General features: G+C 40.0%; 2 protein-coding genes across 8 annotated transcripts in view; one reads left to right on the forward strand and one right to left on the reverse strand.

Moving 5' to 3' along the window:
* LOC101737883 (collagen alpha-1(I) chain) overlaps positions 1 to 21,378 on the forward strand; it is a 242,025-nt gene that overhangs the window by 217,371 nt on the left and 3,276 nt on the right. For 5 of the 7 annotated variants that reach the window (XM_062671262.1, XM_062671264.1, XM_062671263.1 and 2 more), the window contains 9 exons: positions 12,866 to 13,109; positions 13,856 to 13,933; positions 14,122 to 14,216; positions 16,273 to 16,365; positions 17,378 to 17,515; positions 18,462 to 18,592; positions 19,180 to 19,359; positions 19,661 to 19,804; positions 20,407 to 20,490. In XM_062671262.1, the coding sequence (XP_062527246.1) occupies positions 12,866 to 13,109; positions 13,856 to 13,933; positions 14,122 to 14,216; positions 16,273 to 16,365; positions 17,378 to 17,515; positions 18,462 to 18,592; positions 19,180 to 19,359; positions 19,661 to 19,804; positions 20,407 to 20,490 (1,187 nt within the window). The remainder of the gene's footprint in view (positions 1 to 12,865; positions 13,110 to 13,855; positions 13,934 to 14,121; positions 14,217 to 16,272; positions 16,366 to 17,377; positions 17,516 to 18,461; positions 18,593 to 19,179; positions 19,360 to 19,660; positions 19,805 to 20,406; positions 20,491 to 21,378) is intronic. The other 2 variants (XM_062671265.1, XM_004932922.5) reach the window with 1 other exon arrangement.
* Cyp6ab5 (cytochrome P450) lies at positions 4,567 to 9,218 on the reverse strand. Its single transcript, NM_001110537.1, is given in 2 exon segments — positions 4,567 to 4,745; positions 7,856 to 9,218. Coding segments are annotated over 2 exon segments (1,542 nt in total).

The following is a 21,378-nucleotide window of genomic DNA, read 5'->3' on the forward strand; positions in this document are numbered from 1 at the left end:
TCAACTGTCATCTATATATTAATACGTGAAGCAAAAACTTTGTATCCCTTTTTACGAAAATTGCGCGTACGGAGGAGTATTTAATTTTCCACACTTATAGAGAATATAGAAAAGAAGTGCACAATGCTAATATTTTTTTTAAATAATGCATAAAAGATACATTAAATCAATAAAGAAAACATTACACACACTACATACCATGTATTTGACGCACACACGCATGCATACTATTTATTGTCAAACTATTGTTGACGTCGGTTGTCAAATTGAGAATAGAATATGGTTTGTCTTTGTTAATGTTTTTTATAGCGTAGTCTTCGCGAAATTTGTGATTATAGAAGTATAAAATACAATCATAATAGTGTACAAACTTACAATTCCAATTAATTATAGTCGAATTTCGACTACTGCGGGACCTCTAGTATATAAAAATATGTATAACTGCGAAATCCTCTGAGCGGACTTTACACTGATAACGTTTTTTACGGTTATAGGTTTAGAAAAACGTGATTTTCTCTAAATCACAACGGAACTATTCAAAATTCCACTTAGATTTATATTCCTATTAAATTTCGTTGTGAAATTTCATACACTACACTTGACTTTGAATTGCGTTGCAACTGTTCTATGAGAGATAAAATGGGTTACCTAAAACTTGTCTTTTATTATAAATTTAATAAAGAATAAAGACCTTGCTGGGTGTAAAATTATATATTTTTTATACAAAATTAAGTATTTGATAAAAAAAAACCAAACGAACAGTATCTACAGTTTTCTGTTTGACATACCCTTTATGAGACACCCTGTATTCAGGTACATTAAGTAAGTTGCACATAATTCTATGATACAATAAATATATAAGACTGCTTGGCATGTTATGTATCCTTTTTTATATTTATGTAATTTCATTTTTCTAAGCAAAGCTCCTACCATAGCGCTCTCTACATAGCCCTTTGTTGACTGGTGAAGAATATCTTTGGCATTAATTTCGCCACTACTCTTTCCGCATAAAATTAAATAAATAAATGGCCTGTACACTTTTCGCGTCGTAAAATCAAATATACACACAAAAAAGGCGTTATTAACGGAACGCTTTTTACGATAAAGGACGGTTAGCAAAAAAAGTACAGCTCACCCTACCTAACACAAAAACAGAGAAATGATTTCGTTTTTTTGCATTAGTACTCGTGCACCTACATCGATAACGGATTGGCACTATCACAGTATTAAAATTAATTATATCCAAGTAATTTTGTTATCAGAATGCTTGAACACGTTAATATATAGATAGTATTTGTATACTTATCGTATCTCATATAGTAATATGTATTGTGATGTGGAATTTTGTTTGTTTAGATATTACTTACTCAATCTTGTAATAATGATCGAACAAAGATAATTTATGACCAGGACTAATATATGATCTGGGCAACGCCAGTTCTATGTCTGTTATCGTAAATATGTAGGTCGTTTACGACAAAGAGAAGATCTTCCACCGAGCGGGTGATATTGCTCGGTAGACCGACGCTCCGAATGTTGTTGTCCGGAACTTGTTTATATGGAAGCTTTTTTTTTTTATTGCCCTTGTAGGCAGACGAGCATACGGCCCACCTCACGGTGAGTGGTTACCGTCGCCCATGGACTTCAGCAGTGCCAGGGGCAGAGCCAAGCCACTGCCTAAGCTTATCTTGACAATGCCGTAGGCGAGATTCAGACATCAGTCAAATATCTTGTGTTGTACATATGATGGCAACCCGCCACAAATATGGCAGTCATATTATTGAATCTCCAAATCCAGTTTATTTGACACAAGCAATATTTTAACCCCCTGAAAATGTAACATGTAACGTGTTTCTGAATTGCAAATTTAAAACGAATGAAACCGCGTGTAGTGTTTAGTTATCAGTAACACTGAGTACGTCAGAATTATTTATAACTTATTTTTAATATCCTGACCTTACGGATAAGACGCCCAGTGAATTCATATAGATTGAATTCACTGTACTGTAATTCAAATTCAAACGTAATAACTTTCGTGTTCCAATACCAACGGTTCCAAATAAACCAACATCTGAAACACATTCTTGACAAACAACTTCAATTAGTGGTGCCCTACCACCTGTGCCATTAGCACGGGTGACTCCATTTGAGCCCAAAACCATTATACTTCTGTTTCAAGATGGGTGGAGGCATTCACGATCTCTCAACTCCGATTACCAGGTCAATACTAGCAGGTCCGTGAGCATATTAGTCTATCCATCGTTTTAAAGATAAAACGATGTATAATTAAACAACGTTATGATGAATAAAGATTTTAATTACATTCTTTATTATTACAACATTTTTTTTATTTTTTTATTTTTAGAGGTCATTAATTTACAATTTAACATTACATTGCCGGTTGAGACTCGGCCGTTCGCGTTACTAAATATTAAAATATAACAAAAGTATAAAGAACCATTGTATAAAATTCAAAAAAAAAAAACTAATCTTATATCTTTAAACGAGCAATTCTTGTATATAAAAATATAATCTGAATCTCGGAAACGGCTCCAACGATTTTCATAAAATTTAGTATACAGGGGATTTCGGGGGCGATTAATCGATCTAGCTACGATTTGTTTTCAGAAAATGTTGTTTTATTCGTGTTTTCAATAATCAATTTATCGATAATCAACTTAAACATAAACTTATTACATTTATATTTTTTATTGAAAGAAAATAACAAATACATATAATACCTAGTCAGGTCATAAGTACTGTCACACAGTAAAAACTTTTCTTTTAGAATGCTGGCCACAAAAAAGTTTATTGAATTCGAATTTCGAATTGTTCATGAAAATAAAAGTGTATGAATGTAAGAATTTTACTCATTTTTAAATATGGAGTGGACACTTAAAGAAGGCCGTGTTGCAGTTATTGCGTTGCATCGTTGCGGTTACGCGCCATTCAAACTCTTAACATACTCAAAATTTTGAATATAACCAAAATATTCGTTTATCGTACCATAAAACGATACAATGAAGACTAGTGTAGATGACAGGTCAAGAAGTGGTCGCCCTCGGTCTGTTAGGACTCCAGCAGTGACAAAAGCTGTGAAGGCGCGAATTCAAAGAAATCCCAAACGTAAGCAGAAACTGTCCTTCAGATGGGGTTAAGCAGAACCACGGTGAAAAGGGTGTTAAATGAAGACTTAGGGCTTCGGGCATATCGAAGAAAAACAGGACATCGTTTGAATGCTCGTCTAATGGACCTGAGACTGAAGAGATGCCGCGCTTTGTTGAAGCGGTACGCGGGAAAAAAATATCGGGAATTTTTTTTTTCGGATGAAATTTTTTTTACCGTAGAAGAGAGTTACAACAAACAAAATGATAAGGTGTACGCACACAGTAGTGAAGAAGCGAGCAACCGTATTCCGCGTGTCCAACGAGGTCATTTTCCATCTTCGCTCATGGTATGGTTGGGAGTTTCTTATTGGGGCTTAACAGAGGTACATTTTTGTGAGAAAGGTGTAAAAACGAATGCAGTTGTGTATCAAAATACAGTCCTGACAAACCTTGTGGAACCTGTTTCTCATACCATGTTCAATAACAGGCACTGGGTATTCCAACAAGATTCGACGCCAGCTCATAGAGCGAAGAGCACACAAGACTGGCTGGCGGCGCGTGAAATCGACTTCATCTGGCACGAAGTGTGGCGGGTAGCCATCATACAACGCAAGATAATTGACAGATGCCTGAATCTCGCTTACGACATTTTCAAGATAAAGCGCATATATACAAGTTCCGAACAACAACATTCGGACCGTCGGTCTACCGAGCAATATCACCCGCTCGGTGGAAGATCTTCCCTTTGTCGTATATTCCTACAACTGGTGACCCCGACGTGATGTGAACACGCAACCGTCGTATATTCCTACACGAAGACTGGCCCTCCTCCAGTCCAGATTTGAATCCGTTAGATTACAAGATATGGCAAAACTTGGAGGAAAAGACGTGCTCAAAGCCTCATCCCAATTTGGAGTCACTCAAGACATCCTTGATTAAGGCAGCCGCCGATATTGACATGGACCTCGTTCGTGCTGCGATAGACGACTGGCCGCGCAGATTGAAGGGCTGTATTCAAAATCACGGAGGTCATTTTGAATAAACTTTAGTGTCATAAGAATCTATGTTTTGTTAAGTTCATTTTGGTATATGAATGGTTACATAATGAATAAACTTGTTTCAATTATTTTACATTAAACATGTGACAGAATTTATGACCTGACTAGGTATAATATCAATATGTAATTCGTATTTAAATATCATTTCTAACAACTGCGCAATCAATTCAACAATTGCTCAAAAAAAAACCGAGTAAAGCTCGGTCATCCTCTAGTAATATTATAATATACAAAATCATCTGAACCTAAACCAGAGTCTACGTTAAAGACAGTCTTAATACCCAGGTTCTTACGCCAATTTTTTATTTAAAAAAGTCTGATGCCAAGACCCCCAAGAATCCCAAAAAAACAGATTCTAATAAAAGTAAGTGAATTTACGCACGACTAACGAGAAGCTTCGACTAGATTCTGCGTTCTCTTCTCCGTAGCTTGAGAGGTAGACCATGGACGAAGCCTTCAGAAACGGTTGTGGTAGGATCAGGTATTGGGTCTCGTAGGCTGATCTCAACGGGCTCTACCGTATATTTCTGTAATACAGCAACTAAGCCCGCCATCGACAGCATTTGACCCAGTCTTTCACCTGTAAAAAAAAATTGTGTTCACTAAATAAGTTCGACTATGTCGTGTCCAAAACAATAGCATCGCCCCATCTCTTGCCGTGGCTGTCGTAAAACGCACTAAAGGTCGCCTTCAAGGTGACATTCAAATTGTGATTTCCATTGAATCCGGTAACCATTCACAAAAAGTCTTACTTTTTTTTTCTAGTGTAAAACTCGAAGTTATTATTATGCGACTGGTTTCCAAAATATTTTATGTTTGATATTTAGAAACTGGTTTAATTAGATGAACATAATATGCATGTTGTCTTGTGTTACATTATTTAGCGCTTGTAATTATCATGCAATACTAATTTTAATATTTTTCCGGTACTGAACAATTAAATATAAAAATAAAAATAGCCAATTCAGCAAACTTTGTTTCTCTACAACCTAGAAAAATGAATTTTGTCTATCTTATTTAATACCAATTATATTACACATAAATGCATAATGCAATAAAAAAAAATTACAATACAGACAACTGACTTTGGTGCGGTCAATGGCACTATACGGGGCTCCCGTATGGTGCCACGCCCTGACCCGCAAGAACGTCGCGGCGCTGCGACGTCCGCAGCGCGCGATCGCGGTCAGGGCGATCCGAGGATACCGCACCGTCTCCTTCGAGGCGGCGTGCCTGCTCGCCGGGGCGCCACCCTGGGACCTGGAGGCGGAGGCGCTCGCTGCCGATTACCGGTGGCGTAGCGACCTTCGCTCTAGGGGGGAAGGGCGCCCCGGCGAAGGAGTAGTTCGAGCGCGGAGGCTCCAATCTCGGCGGTCCGTGCTGGAGGCGTGGTCTCGCCGCTTGGCGGACCCGTCGGCCGGCCTCCGTACCGTCGAGGCGGTCCGCCCGGTTCTCGCGGACTGGGTGGGCCGCGACCGCGGATGCCTCACCTTCCGGCTGACGCAGATGCTTACCGGCCACGGATGTTTCGGCCGGTACTTGCATAAGATAGCCGGAAGGGAACCGACGGCGCAGTGCCACCACTGCGCGGACCGCGACGAGGAAGACACAGCGGAACATACATTGGCGCGTTGCTCTGGATTTGACGAGCAACGCGCCGCCCTCGTCGCGGTCATTGGAGAGGACCTCTCGCTGTCGCGCGTCGTGGCTACGATACTCGGCAGCGACGCGTCCTGGAAGGCGATGCTCGACTTCTGCGAGTCCACCATATCGCAGAAGGAGGCGGCGGAGCGAGAGAGGGAGAGCTCTTCCCTTTCCGCACCGATCCGTCGCCGTTGAGCCGGGGGCCGGAGGCGGGAATACGCCCGTACGTCCCGGCCCCTGTAGGTGGCGGCCTCCCCCCGGTGAAGGTCAAGGGGCGACCTGAGGGGGTGAGGCCGCGCGGCGCGCTACCAGCACTCTAGCGCGCTGCCGTGGAGTGATTAGAGCGACCGGTCGACGGTGTATCGCGTCCCGACCCGGCAGGCTGGTTCTGGTCCAGCGGGGTATTCCGGGACACCAGCGGCACCGTCTGGGCGGCCCGACGGGCTGCCGTACCGAGACGGCTGACGTTTCAGAGCCTTCGATTCGCCTCGAAGGCTCCGTCGGCTGGGCGTCCTTGGGGTGAGCCGCGCCGTCTGGTTGTAGTGTTGACCGCGGTAGCCCCCCTACCTCATCCGGGTTCTGACCTCGGAGGGGATCGGACGTCGGGTGTAAGAGTGCAGGGGAGTCGTTTAGTGGGTGGGTCCTAAAATCCTTGGGCCCGCGGTCTACTCACAACACCATGCAGACCGTTGAGTCTCACATACCCCGCGCGCCCCTTTTGCGCGGGGACCTCGTAGGAGGTTCGGCCCTCTACACGAAAAAAAAAAAAAAAAAGACAACTGACTTTAAAAGGATTAAATGAGTATATCGTCAATATAGTCGAAGTGTATTTAATATGCATTATTAAGGATAGCTCACGAGGACTGGACTGGAAACTAGACTAAGCACTTCATTATGACCGACATAAGTGGCTACAAATCACAAGAAAAGATCTCAGCGGGCGCATTACGACGCAATGAGTGATCGATTGGAGGAAGAGGAGATTAAGCATAGCTCAAAAGCCACTAGCCCGACCTTGATAACATTTAAATGAGACGACAGGAGAACCTACCAGCTTTAAAAAAATAAAGAATCAACAAATTCGGTTCACCTAGAAAACACAGATAATAAATTATCATTCTTTCTTACACTATTTTTAATTCAAATTTATTAAAATCTATTTTAAATTTTTAGTTGGGTTTTCTATAAAAGCGTATTTTGTTAGTTTTTTTAAGCTATTATTTAGTTTTCATTTTTTAGTTGAATTTAAATTATTTCATTTTTTTTTTTATATTGTATTGTTGTCGGTCCTTAATAAGTATACCAATTTTCGAGTTATTCCGACATTTTGAAGGGGGTCAAAATTATGTTCAAAGATTCCGTTACAAACGTCTGAAGCTAATAAAAGCGTATTAAAAAGCAATCCAATTGAGAACCCCTTTTTTTAAAGTTGATTTGAAAAATAATTTTGTGCAGTGACAAAAAAATACGAAGACTAACATAACATAATTTGATTGTCCGAATTCGGCTTTAAGAACATCGAATTGGAGAATATTATTTTGAAAAGAAAACCGTAATTAATTTGTTAACTAGGTACTTTAACATCAAATTTTCTAAGCAACGTGCCTCTCAATAATGCACACGTGTGCTGTTTTTACACGTGAATTTCAATAGATCCAATGGAACAACAGAATCTGATATTATTTGCCTAAAGAGCTATTCCAACTACGAGCGGACGATTAGGCGAGCTCACGGTCTCAACCTGAGAGAATTTGCTAATACTGGCCCTAGCAAGAGCAGTGCTGTATAGAATCTACCACCGGATCAGAATTGAGAAACACCACTGAGAAAATCCGGTGAGAAACTGAGTGGGTTGTTTGTGTGGGAAACTGACATTAGAAGTCAATATTAGTAAAGGAATTTTTGTAACGGTTCTTATAACAACTTAATACAAGATAGGGATTACCATCAGTCTATTAACGGCTGCTATAAAAAAAATCCGAATGCCAATTAATATACGCTTTGACTAACTACAAAACCAATTATCAAAATTAAGCGCTTACTTACCAACACATGCCCGTGGCCCTTCACCAAAAGGCAAAAATGTGTACGGTTTCAAATTTGCTTTCGCGCCAGAGCTAAACCTTTCAGGATGAAACCTCTCAGGATCCTTGAAGTACTTTTCATCTTTCTGTATAGCTTGAATCGGAATCATTAATTTTACGTCTTCGTTGATAGTCAAATTGATTTCCGGAAACGTATATTCAGGTACTGTGCACATCCTCACCAAATATCCAACTGATGGATACAGTCTCATTGCCTCGTTAAATGCCATTTCTAAATATGTCATCTCTTTGATAGCATCATAAGTAATCTTGTTGTTGTGTTTGCTCAAAACTTCATCGATTTCCTTTTGTGTTTTCTCTTGGCACTCTGGATTGAAGGCCAATTGATGCAATGTGTAGCTCGAGGCGGTCGAGGATGTCTCGAAACCAGCTCCGAAGAAAACGAAGACCTGTGCCGTCATCAGCAAGTCATCGAATTCTAGTTCAACTTGTTTTGGTGTTCCGTTTGCGTTCTTGGCTTCTATTGACTCCCCGAGTAATTTTCCCTTCTGTTTGAGCTCAAGCATCAGATCTATGAAATCATTTCTTCCGGAGGGCTTGTAATTCTTTTCGCGTATCACATTTTGTACTAAATACGTCATAGATTTTTCTAACTCTGGCGTCAGAAACGTTAAATGCTTACACAATTCCGGAAACATTAATTTAAGGGCAGCACGCACTGCATCGCTGAGATCTCTTTTGAATATCCTCTTACCAAGTTTTCGGAATTGGGAGTTCTCATCACTCAAAGAGTCAATATTTAAGCCAAAGCCACATGCGCCTATAAAATCGGTCGTGTACCTGGCCATCAGTTCCCTGACGTCGCAAAAATTTTCATAGGCCTCGTTTTCCGCAATCATTTGTAATTTTTCTGCACGTTCGGTTATTATGTGAAACATTGCCTTTAATTTAGCGGTACTGAAAGCCGGAGTGAATCTCTGTCTTATCAACCGCCAAAGATCGCCGTCAGCAAAAAACAAATTCTTAAGTAACGGTTCTATTACCTTTTTGTGTGGATTAAAGCCTCTTGCGTAGAAGCTGCTGAAATCTGTGACGAGGATTCTCTTGATGAGTTCAGGGTCCCGTACCACGAGTTCAGGTGAGGTACCTCGATAGAAACCCACCACTTTCTCCTCAGGATATTTCTTGTACGTCTCCGTGGCCATCATTGCCATACTGGCTTTTTGCATGAACTGTCTTAAATTATTTCCAAAGAAGGGTAGCGGCGGATCATGATTGACACCCTTCTTCTTCCAGTAATCAAAAGTCCTAACCCCATAGTAATACAATGTTATTAAAATCACAATTAGTAGATAAAAAAACATTGTATGCTATGTCACTTCTTTTATTTAATTCACCAATAAACATAACCACTCTAATGCGCTAGAACCGTGTGACTGATGTTTTGAGATTACGCAATCACACGGTGCTGTGAAGCAAAATAATTATTTTATCAATCGATCGCGCTTCGATTTAAAACTCAAAAGGATTATAACAAAATTATGTTTTATCTGCATTCAACGCAAAATTCTTAAGTTATTTTGTAATATTATTATAAGTAAATTAATAGGTTGAGGAAACAGTTTTTTCGCATTATAGTATGTATGAATTTGTAATAAAATCTCTTTGGCTATACATACTATTTGTATCTGGCTGGTTTTGGTGTCATTAAAAGTTTAAGTTTTAAAGAAGATAATTCCAAATTCAAATTAGGAAAATGTGTGATTTTTATTTATTTTTCGTACTGTCAAGATGAGTGAATCTAATGAAGAAATTCGATACATTTTAAAAGTTTACTACAAAAAAGCTAAAAATGCAACGCAAGCATCGAAAAAAATTGCGATATGTATGGACCTAGTGCAGTGTCTGTGAGAGTAGCACAAATTTGATTTAAGCGTTTTCAATCCAGAAATTTTGATGTCAAAGATGCACGTCGCTCTGGTCGCCCTATTACAGATAAAATGGATGCCATTTTTGAAAAAGTGGAGCAAGATCGGCATATCAGTAGTTACGACGTAGCTGAAGAACTGGGAATTGATCACAAAATAGTTTTGGCGCATTTGAAAAAAACAGGGTACACAAAAAAGCTCGATATTTGGGTACCTCACGAGCTCACTGAAAGAAACTAATGAACCGTGTACTCATTTGTGATTCTTTATTACGACGTAATAAAACCAAACCATTTTTGAAGAAGCTGATAACTGGTGATGAAAAGCGGATCACGTACGACGAGAATGTGCGAAAAAGGTCGTGGTCAAAGGCCGGTCAGGCTTCACAGACTATGGCGAAACCCGGGTTAACTTGCAACAAGGTGATGCTGTGTGTGTGGTGAGATTGGAAGGGCATTATTCATTATGAGCTGTTACTACCAGGCAGGACCATCGATTCTGAACTCTACTGCGAACAACTGATGAGATTAAAGCAAGAAGTTGAGAGAAAGCGGCCGGAATTAATCAACAGAAGCGGTGTCGTTTTTCATCATGATAACGCTAGACCTCACACACCTTTAGCCACTCAGTAAAAATTAAGAGAGCTTGGCTGGGAGGTGTTAATGCATCGGCCGTATAGTCCTGACCTTGTACCTTCAGACTTTCACCTGTTTCGGTCTCTTCAGAATTCTTTAGGCAATGTCAGGCGAACATCACGAGAGGACTGCTAAAACCAATTGTCGCGGTATTATGATCAGAAGCCCCAAAATTTCTATAGCAATGGGATCATGTCCCTACCTACAAGATGGTAAAAAATTATCGAACAAAATGGTACCTTCATACTTTAGTTAAATGTAAATAAACTATATTAAAAAATGTTGTGAATTTTCTTAAAAAAATGCGAAGAAACTTTTTCCCCAACCTATTATATTGCTATTTAACTTGGAAATAAAATTACTGACTTGGACAAGTGGTGTCCAATAGGAGCAAAATGGTGCGAGGACATGCGCTTCTCGCGAATCGTGTTACCTTGCTCACACCTGCCTCGGATCAGTCCTCTCCCATCCAAGGTTCGTCCGCGGATCGTTGAGCGAAAAGGGATTTCAATCGGTTCTACTCTGACATGGCGGCTTAACGCCTCCAAAGCGTAGACTTATTAAGTCTTACAACTTCCCCGTGAAATTGTGAAATTTCATTGAAAATTTCTATACCATTTTTGGCTTTAGGCCGTTCATGACAACTGCATTATTCTGCTGCTGCTGGCTGGTCTATTATTTTCGTAAAATAAAAAGAATCACGGAAAATACGCACCAATATTTTTACTGGTGGTAGGACCTCTTGTGAGTCGGCACGGGTAGGTACCACCACCCTGCCTATTTCTACCGTGAAGCAGTAATGCGTTTCGATTTGAAGGGTGGGGTAGCCGTTCTAACTATACTGAGATCTTAGAACTTATATCTCAAGGTGGGTGGCGCATTTACGTTGTAGATGTCTATGGGCTCCAGTAACCACTTAACACCAGGTGGGCTGTGAGCTCGTCCACCCATGTAAGCAATAAATAAAAGAAAAAAAAAAACCACCTTCAGACACGACTGGTTGCCGACAAAAATAAGCAAGAAGTGATGATAATTTTTTTGATGATAATTATATATCCGCGCAAGCTTCCAATAGTCACAGGGGAAATACACAAAAATAAATTCCTTCTTCATTATCGATTATAAAGACGTGTTATGTGAATGTTTCTTTAGAATAAATACATTATAAATAAAAATATATTACTACAAATATCAAATAATATTGATATATCCGTCCGAACTGTTTCAAACAATATCACAAATTTACCGACCTATTACTAGACATAGCTAATAGAACATTTGAAGTCGGCTAAAAATTGTTTAATCCGTATTATTTATAAACAGAAGCTACTCGTAGAAACAGCTCTTAAATTATAATTCACGATAATAATTATTATCAGGTGATTAATGTTATTTCAAGGTCAAAGTAGCAGCTATCTAAATAAACTTGAGACATTGTCGATAGTACCTTAAGTTAGACGACATATATTTTTTTTTATTTTTTTTTATTGCTTAGATGGGTGGACGATCTCACAGCCCACCTGGTGTTAAGTGATTACTGGAGCCCATAGACATCTACAATGTAAATGCGCCACCCACCTTGAGATATAAGTTCTAAGGTCTCAGTATAGTTACAACGGCTACCCCACCCTTCAAACCGAAACGCATTACTGCTTCACGGCAGAAATAGGCGGGGTGGTGGTACCTACCCGTGCGGACTCACAAGAGGTCCTACCACCAGCATATTTAGTATATAGCTTTGATTTGATATATTAATATATTGAATAACGGAAATCAATTTTGAACACATTAACTTAAGATATAAAAACACAAATAACAAGAACACTGAGCAGCGCCATCTAGTGTCAGCGCGATGGAACTTTTTTTAATTTTTTTTATTGCCTTTGTAGGCAGACGAGCATACAGCCCACCTGATGGTAAGTGGTCACCGTCGCTCATGGACGTCAGCAATGCCAGGGGCAGAGACAAGCCGCTGCCTTCCATTGCCGCTGCCTACCATTAACTGGCACAAAATTGTTACTCCTAGGCGTTCCAGTATCGAGATAGAGCCATACATCTGTGTGCTTAATGGGAGTTTTTTAACGTTGTTGATAGCGTAAGAGTTAACTCAAATTTGTATGCACTTGGAACAGCGCCCCTAGCGGCAAACGTAGACAAACGTTCCAACTCCATACAAATTTGAGTTAACTCTTACGCTATCGAGAACGTTAAAAACTCGCACTAAGCACACTGGGTTGAACTGCAGCGCTATCTGCCGGACTGATTTGTGAATCAAAGCCATCCAGGACGCCACCCAAATGCGTACAAAAAACTCATTCAAATCAGTTCAGCCGTTTAGGGGGAATTCAGTGACAAACGCACACACAGAATAAATATATAACATATTTTACATTTCCTCTATAATATTAATCGTGTTTTGCTTCATGATCGAGCAATCTCAATTCACAGTTCAAAGGTGAAAAAGGCGATCGGGGATTCGACGGAGTACCAGGAGTACAAGGTCCACCCGGACCTCCAGGAAAACCAGCGTCCGAACCAGTGCAGTATCTTCCTGGGCCGCCTGGCCCGCCCGGACCACCTGGTTCTCCCGGTACGCCTGGAGTATCTGTGGTGGGTCCTAAAGGTGAACCAGGGGTCAGCTATTACGAAGAGGGACCTGTCCACGGCAGTCCTAAATTCTACGGGAGACCAGGTAAAGATTTTAAAAGCAATTATATGTATATGTTTGTAAATGTTTTTGGATTGAATTAATAAATAGGAAAGTTTCTTAAATTTGGTTAAATAGTGTATTCCATTTATCATTTCTATGTACGGCGGACTACAAAAATGCATTAAAATCGACCTATAACTAACCACGTCATTTCGGATCCTCCCGATCCACTAACGGTGCTTTTATGTACCTTAAGTACCGGTCATCTTGTAGAACCCGTCGCTTACGACGAAGAGCTCGACGAGTAAATTAACCCACCGACACAGCCCAGTGAGTTTCTCGCCGGATCTTCTCAGTGGGTCGCGTTTCCGATCCGATGGTAGGTTCTGCGAAGCGCTGCTGTTGCTAGGGCCAGTGTTAGCAACACTTCCGGTTTGAGCCCCGTGAGTTCACCTACATGTTAGGGTGAAGCTGAAATAGCCTCTCAAGGCTATCAGCATAGGTAGGGAAAAAAAACATACTACATCGCAATCTCTTAAAATCACGGGTTCAAATGTTAAAACCTTTGAATTAAAGCTGACTGAGTTTCTGCCGAATCTTCACAGCAGGTCACGATTCCAATCCGGTAGTAGATTCACGTAGGGTAGCGAACCCCTACCTTTGCCAAAGCAAGTATTGACAAATTCGCCTGGCTGAGCCCTACACGTTAAATTGAGGTAACTAGGATAGGAAGGTAGCAAAAAAAAATTAATTAATTTCTCAATTTTCTTTAACGCCGCCCGGATTAGTCCTCAAGAGTCCTTTAGATGAACTCAAAGCGTTGAAAGAGTTGAAAGATCTCAAAGATAAAGAACGTGATAGGGGAGGTGAGTAATTCAATATTAGCTTCCACGTTCGGTGTGCTTAGTGCGAGTATTTTTAACTTTCTCGATAACGTAAAAGTTAACTCAAATTTGTATGGAGTTGGAACGTTTGCCTACATTTGCTGTTACGGGCGCTGTTCTAAATGGCACTATAGTATAGCGTAGTCTGAAAGCAGCTTAACTTTTTATAGGGTTCAGCGCGCGGAGTCAACCGGCGGATGAATCCAGCGCGCAGAAGACGGTTCCAGGGGCAGCCGTGTTCCAAACAACAGAAGAAATGATGAAGGTACTAATTAGTCTCGAAGTTTCCTTTTAATTCGGACTTTTAATGGCTTTCAGTTGCTGGTACGCTGTAGTTTAGACCATAAGTGACCTTAGCCGTTGTATTTAAATCGTGCTGTCTATAGACTCTGGTAGCCGCTTTCGGTTCGAGAGTATTAGAGCAGATCGATGACACGCGGGCCTCTGATTCGCGTCAGTCGCGCAGGTGGAACTTGCGTGGGGTTCAAGAACAAACCAGTAGTAAACATCCAGCAGTTTATTGATGGTAATCAAGCGGACAGACAGTACAATAATATTATACTTAGGAACTTAAAGTACAGCGTGCAGACCATGCAACGGCACCGAGAGCAAAGGGAAGAGCGAACCATAAACACCTGTATTTATACACAATGCAGGGCATTCAACATCAAGCCAAGATTTAATGCATACCTATTCACTAACATTCTTAATAGAGAGCCGACCTGACGATGCAAATAAATAAAAAAAAAACATTCAAAACGCATTCCATTTTCCGAAGTTACATTGAAGATAACGCACTACCTAAAAAAAGACAGCACGTACATAATACAAACTCGATAGGATTAAAATAATAACAACCCAACAAACTCAATTAAATTTAAAATACGTATGAGATATTGACTGAGTCGATGGCGCAGTATTTCGCGCCTCTGATCTTTGTACTGAGGGTTTTGATTGACATCCGTCTCCCTTCTGTATGTACAAATTGAACGCGATTGATGATATCACAGGGCACATCTATCGGCAACGTAACACTTCAGCTTAATAAATACTACGACTCATAATAACTGATAACTCAGAACAAAACACGCAAGGTCATTTAGAATTCCCAATTTAGGGTTCCCTGTGCTATGGGGTGACCGATAAAAATACTTATTTTATGGTTTAAATATATACATGTTGGCGGCGTTGCGATGAGATGTTGGGTTTTTTTTTATTGCTTATACGTGCGGGCGAGCTCACAGCCCACCTGGTGTTAAGTGGTTAGACATAGACATCTACAACGTAAATGCGCCACACACTACACACTTTCTAAGGTCTCAGTATAGTCACAACGGCTGCCCCACCCTTCAAACCGAAACGCATAATAAACACCCAGACAGAGCCCCAGAGACTCAGAGCAAACAAAACTGTTCATTACATAATGTTTGCCCGATGCGAGAATCGAACCTGCGACCCTAAGCACATCAGTCAGGTCCGCTAATTACCGCACCTACTACTATCTATCAGTCAAAATATAATCTATATATTAATACGTGAAGCAAAACTTTGTACCCCTTTTTACGAAAATTGCGCGGACGGAGGAGTATGAAATTTCCCACACTTATAGAGAATATAGAGAAGCAGTGCAGAGTGTTAATATTTTTTAATTATCCATAAAAAATACATTAAATCAATAAAATAAAAATTACACATACTACCATGTATTTGACACACATACGCATGTGCATACTATTTCTTTTCTTATATAGTCTGTCGTCAAATTGGGAATAGATTAATTATGGTTTTTCTTTATTAATATTTGCCTAAAGTGTATGTAAAGTCTTGGCGAAATCTGTGATTATAGAAGTACATACAATAGTATTTTACAATAAAATCATAACAGTGTACAAACTTATAATTTCAATGAATTATAGTCGAATTTCGACTACCGGGGGGACTACCTACTACTAGTAATAACTATAACCCCATAACTTCGTAATCCACGTCATTAAAACACGCTTGTCTATACTAATATTATAAAGAGGAAAGATTTGTTTGTTTGTTTGTTACGAATAGGCTCCGAAACTACTGGACCGATTTGAAAAATTCTTTTTCCATTAGAAGCCGACATTGTCGCTAATGAACATAGGCTACTTTTTTTAATTTTTGTTTGTTTGTTTCATGTGTGTTTTAATGTTTCCGAAGCGAAGCGAGGGCGGGTCGCTAGTCACTTATAACTCTTTGGATCTGAGATTCAATTTTAAAAATCGGTTTCGAATATTCCCGGAGATTCAATTAACGGGACGTCAGTCAACCTCTGACGGTCTGTTGTTCCGTAGCTCGCCTCGTCCAGCCCGGTGGGCGCGCTGGCGTATGTTGCAGAAGAACAAGCTTTGTTCGTCAAAGTTAATTCCGGCTGGCAATATGTATTGGTGAGTTCATAAATTGAATTTGTTTAAAAAAAAATCGTTCGATTTTTAAAACTTAAGTTTTTGATTTCAAGCATGATGCATTTAAGATGCATGTCATTAGGAGATGTATGGAAATGGTAGTGCAAGGTAGAGGGGGAAGAGGTCGACCGAAGAAGATATAGATGGAGTATGTGAATGGCGATATGAGAGAGAGAGAAAGGAGTGAGTGCTGAGATGACGGCTGATAGAAGAGAATAAAGAGAAAAATTAGCTGTGCCGACCCCACCTGGTGGGATAAGGTGGAGAATAAATAACAGTTTAAAAAAGCGTGGGGTGCATAGTATAAGTAGTTCAAATATTTTCTATAAAACCGTATTCTAAAGAATATTTTTTTAAACTATTATTTATTTCTAATTTTTTAGTTGAATTTCAATTTTTTAAATATTTTTTTTGACTTGACATCGTCTTATATTTCGATGGAGCCGGCTGCGCGCACAAAAACGTGACTCATGCGGCGTTACCTCGCTCTGAGGCATTCCATTTAAGGCTTGAAGTGCAAGTGAGAGCGCACAACGAGCGACAAAGGGGCAAAATCGGCCTCCGCGTTCGGCAGCGTTCGACATCTGTCTCTCTCCTACTTGAGTGAGCGATGCATCCGCGTGGACAGCTGCTATACAATAATACATTTACATGTTTTCGTTAAGTATGAAGTCCAAGAAGTGAAGTGAAGATCCATCAGCATTTTCTTATGACGTTGTCACGTTCAACTATCGTCAGTAAACCGACTTTATAGACAACCGATTTTTTTTTTTAATATTGGATTTTCGTCGGTCCATAATAAGTATACCAAATTTCGAGTTAATTCGACGTTTTGAAGGGGGTCAAAATCATGTTCAAAGATTCCGTTACATACGTACATACGTCTGAAGATAATAAAAGCGTATTAAAAATAGCTGTGCCGACCCCACCTACTGGGATAAGGTGGAGTAAAAGAAGAAGAAAGTTATTTATCTCGATTTTTCGTTCCAAACAGCTTGGCTCTCTAGTGACTCAGTCGAAGCCTCCGCCGACGCCGGCGCCAGCCCCCCTACCGATGCCAGCGGCGAGCCTAGTTCATGTACCGCCTATCTCTAATCTAGTCGAAAATTCACCAACACCAATCGGTCCTAGTGTAAGTCCTAGTGTAAATCACCCTGATTGTTTTTATTATATAATAACACAAAGTTTTGACCATGCTTTGACAAACAAGAAAAGCTGGAATAGGCCCTAGACTACCAGCGAATAGGTAGAGAAATATCCACAAGGACTTCAACAAGGACAACAAGGACTTCAACAAAATAAAATTGGATTATAATTATCAATGTAGGATAATAGCAAAACCAATTTAATAACTTGCTTTATTAAAGACTAGCTGACCCGGCAGAGTTCCTAGTGCCTCAATCGTTAAATAAAAGACCTAAAGTTTTTTATAAAATAAACTTAAAACAAACAAAAGGAATCCGTCTGACGGGGGGGACACATCAAAGGAAAAACAAAATTGTTATTTTTATTTAATTCCGAGCATTTTCATATTTATCTACCTTTTAAACCTTCTCTGGACTTCCACAAATGATTTAAGACCAAAATTAGTAAAATCATTTTTTAGTAAAAAAAAAAAAACTTTACATTCTCAAAGTCACTTATTTGAGACTTGTTGTACTGTGGTTCTGATGTGTCGATAGAATGATGGCTCCGCTACCGGTAATACTATAGATGCATTTTTTGAAGCAGCTACCCTTGAGCTGTTAGGTTTCCTCTGGAGGCGATCGGGCAGCTGTTAGCAAATTCCACCCCTCCTGGCTGTCGATTCCTTCCTTCCTAACGATTCTTCCTAAAACCGGCAATACTAAGGGATAGCGGTTCCATCTTCACATGGCTGTGCTCAACGACCCGTTATCGGGCAATATGCACGGCGTACGCCGCGCGGACTACGCGTGCTACAAACTAACCCTTCTCTCTTGACTAAGCCCAAGTTCGCCCGCCTGTCCTAAGAAAACTGGAAAGGCCTCCGGGCCATCAGTAATGACTCCTTCCTAAAAAACCGGCAATACTAAGTTATAGCGATTCCATCTGTTCAGCTTCGCATGGCCGCGCTCAACGACCCGCTATCGGGCAATATGCACGGCGTGCGCCGCGCGGACTACGCGTGCTACAGACAGGCGCGCCGCGCGGGGCTGCGGGGGACCTTCCGAGCCTTCCTCACCAGCAGGCACGTGTATACCAAAAACCTCAAATACGTTTCACTGGTGGTAGGACCTCTTGTGAGCCCGTACGGGTAGGTAACACCGCCCTGCCTATTTCTGCCGAGAAGCAGCAATGCGTTTCGGTTTGGGGTAGTCGTTGTAGATGTCTATGGGCTCCAGTAACCACTTAACACCAGGTCATCTGTGAGCTCGGCCACCCGTCTAAGCAATAAAATATGTATATACAGAACCCCCTACACTAACCATTCTGGACCCAGAAACTCACTGGGCTTCCTAGTTCAAATCATCCATAAATTCTACTTCGACGGTGTGTGGCGGTCAAAATACACAGAGCTAAAGTCTTTTCTGTAGACCCAAACATTCGAGAAGCTTTTAATGGTGATGACCCACATGACAACTACAATAATAATGATAATAATCCTTTAATCACTTAACAAATATAATGCACTTTGGTGGTTTTATGAAGAAACCCCGTATTGGGTAAAGGCCTCCTCCAAAGATGCCTAATTGTCTCTGTCCTGTGCAATCTCTTTGCGGCTTGGACATGACAACGAATTCTTTATAAATACATTATAAGCGCCCTGTGTTTCAGAATTCAGAATTTAGATTCGACAGTGAGATACGCGGATCGTCACCTCCCTGTCCTGAATACTCAAGGAGACGTGCTCTTCAAGTCATTCTCGGACATATTTGACGGGAGCGGAGGGATCGTGGCAGGGACCCCAAGGATCTACAGTTTCAATGGGAAAAACATCATCACTGATTCGCATTGGTGAGTAATAATATGGTAGCGTATTTTGATGGTAGGACCTCTTGTGAGTCCGCACGGGTAGGTACCACCGCCCTGCCTATTTCTGCCGCGAAGCAGTAATGCGTTTCGGTTTGAAGGGCGGGGAAGCCGTTGTAACTATACTGAGACCTTAGAACTCTTATATCAAGGTGGGTGGCGGCATTTACGCTGTAGATGTCTGTGGGCTCCAGTAACCACTTAACACCAGGTAGGCTGTGAGCCCGTCCACCCAACAAAGCAATAAACATATATATTAAGTTTTGCATTCACGGTTATCAACCAGGCCTCAGAAGTTGATATGGCACGGATCTCACGCCAGCGGGGAGAGAGCCTTGGATACCTTCTGCGAGGAATGGCAGAGTAACGATCCGACCAACAAGGGAATGGCGGCTTCACTATATTCGCACAAAATATTATCACAGGAGAGGCAAGTCTTTTCATATAAATAAAATTTTTGATATATATTATTATTTAATTAAAATGTATTTCATAAAAAAAATGTCTAAGGTATTAGAATTTTTTATGGGTAGTATTTAATCCTACAACTGTAAAATGATTTTGGAAATTCCATTGTAAGATGGTTAATATAGTGTACAAACCAGTATTTTGTTATACGATGAGTAATTTTGTCTTAAAATCTGTTTAACTGTGGGTTCAGCTAGATTTTCGTTGTAAATTAGACAAAAAAGGCCATCTGTTTTTGATAAATTTTATACGTGTTTTAATAAAAATATGGTTAGGTAGATAATCAAGTAGTTAATTTGTTACGCCGTCATTTGCAGTGGATTATTCGTCGGGAGATTTAGTTTGCTTGAATTTTAAATAGAGGGACAATTAAAAATTCCCCATTTTTTACTTACATATATAAATGTTATTCTTATATGCTGATTAAAAAAACTCAAAGGCGAATGTGTAAATTACCATAAGAAAGAACGTCGCATTTATCTAACATTTAATATTAAATTAAATATTTTAAATTCAAAATTACAAAGTTTCTAGATCATTCTCCAATATTATGAATTTTCACAGATACTCGTGTAACAATCATTTCGCCGTGCTGTGCATAGAGGCAACGTCAAATGTCAGCGTACGAAGAAAAAGAGACACCCATAGGTACGGCAAAAAAAAAAAAATTCTAAAAAATTAAATAAACGTGGATTGATTTAAACTTATTGATATTTCGTGGGCCCGGGAAAACAAATAACTTCACGGTCATTAGTTCAGTCACTCAACGTCACGTGGTACCCAAACAAACGACCCGAATACATGAGAGCGTTCATTACGAGCAAAAACTCATTTTGACTGGCTCAAAACATATATGTCCAATGCTACTACATACTAGTTACAAATCTATCTTTGTTTTCACCTGTCACCGCATTAAACATTTTAAACACTAACAATAATAGGGAGCCGGCTGTGTCAAAGTTTTCGAAGTTGCCGTCATTTGGTGTGACGTCATTTTGACATTCATGACAAGCTAACCACAGCTATTCTATACTTTTTTATGGCATTTTATGAGGTGGTAACTAACACCTTTAGGTCAAGTCTTATTTTAATTTTAATGAAAACTTTTTTGTATGAAAAATGATATTAATAATAAAATGAAGTTTATTAATATGAAAAATGGCATGAAATCAAATAAAAACGAAATGAAATGAAATGAGATGTGATGATATGGGATGAAATATAATCTCAGTAAAATGGTGGTCATTTATTGAAACTTTTTCAGTGGACTTTTTGGAGGATCCCAATGAGGAGGATGTTCAGCGGCTTTGAGTCATTATCCCACATTTGTGCACTTTCACAGATATTAAACAGTTAATAAACCACCGTTATTATAAGGTTAAACCTGAAGAAACACTAAATAGATAAACTAAAACAATTCACACAACTTCACTCCTCGCGTTCCCGCCAAAAAGACTATTTTGACATTCATGACAACCACAGATAATGCTATACTATACTACAACATACCATAGATTATGCATCACCATTCGTTTG

The sequence above is a fragment of the Bombyx mori genome, chromosome 11 (genome assembly GCF_030269925.1).
Source record: "Bombyx mori chromosome 11, ASM3026992v2".
In the NCBI taxonomy this organism is placed as follows: domain Eukaryota; kingdom Metazoa; phylum Arthropoda; class Insecta; order Lepidoptera; family Bombycidae; genus Bombyx; species Bombyx mori.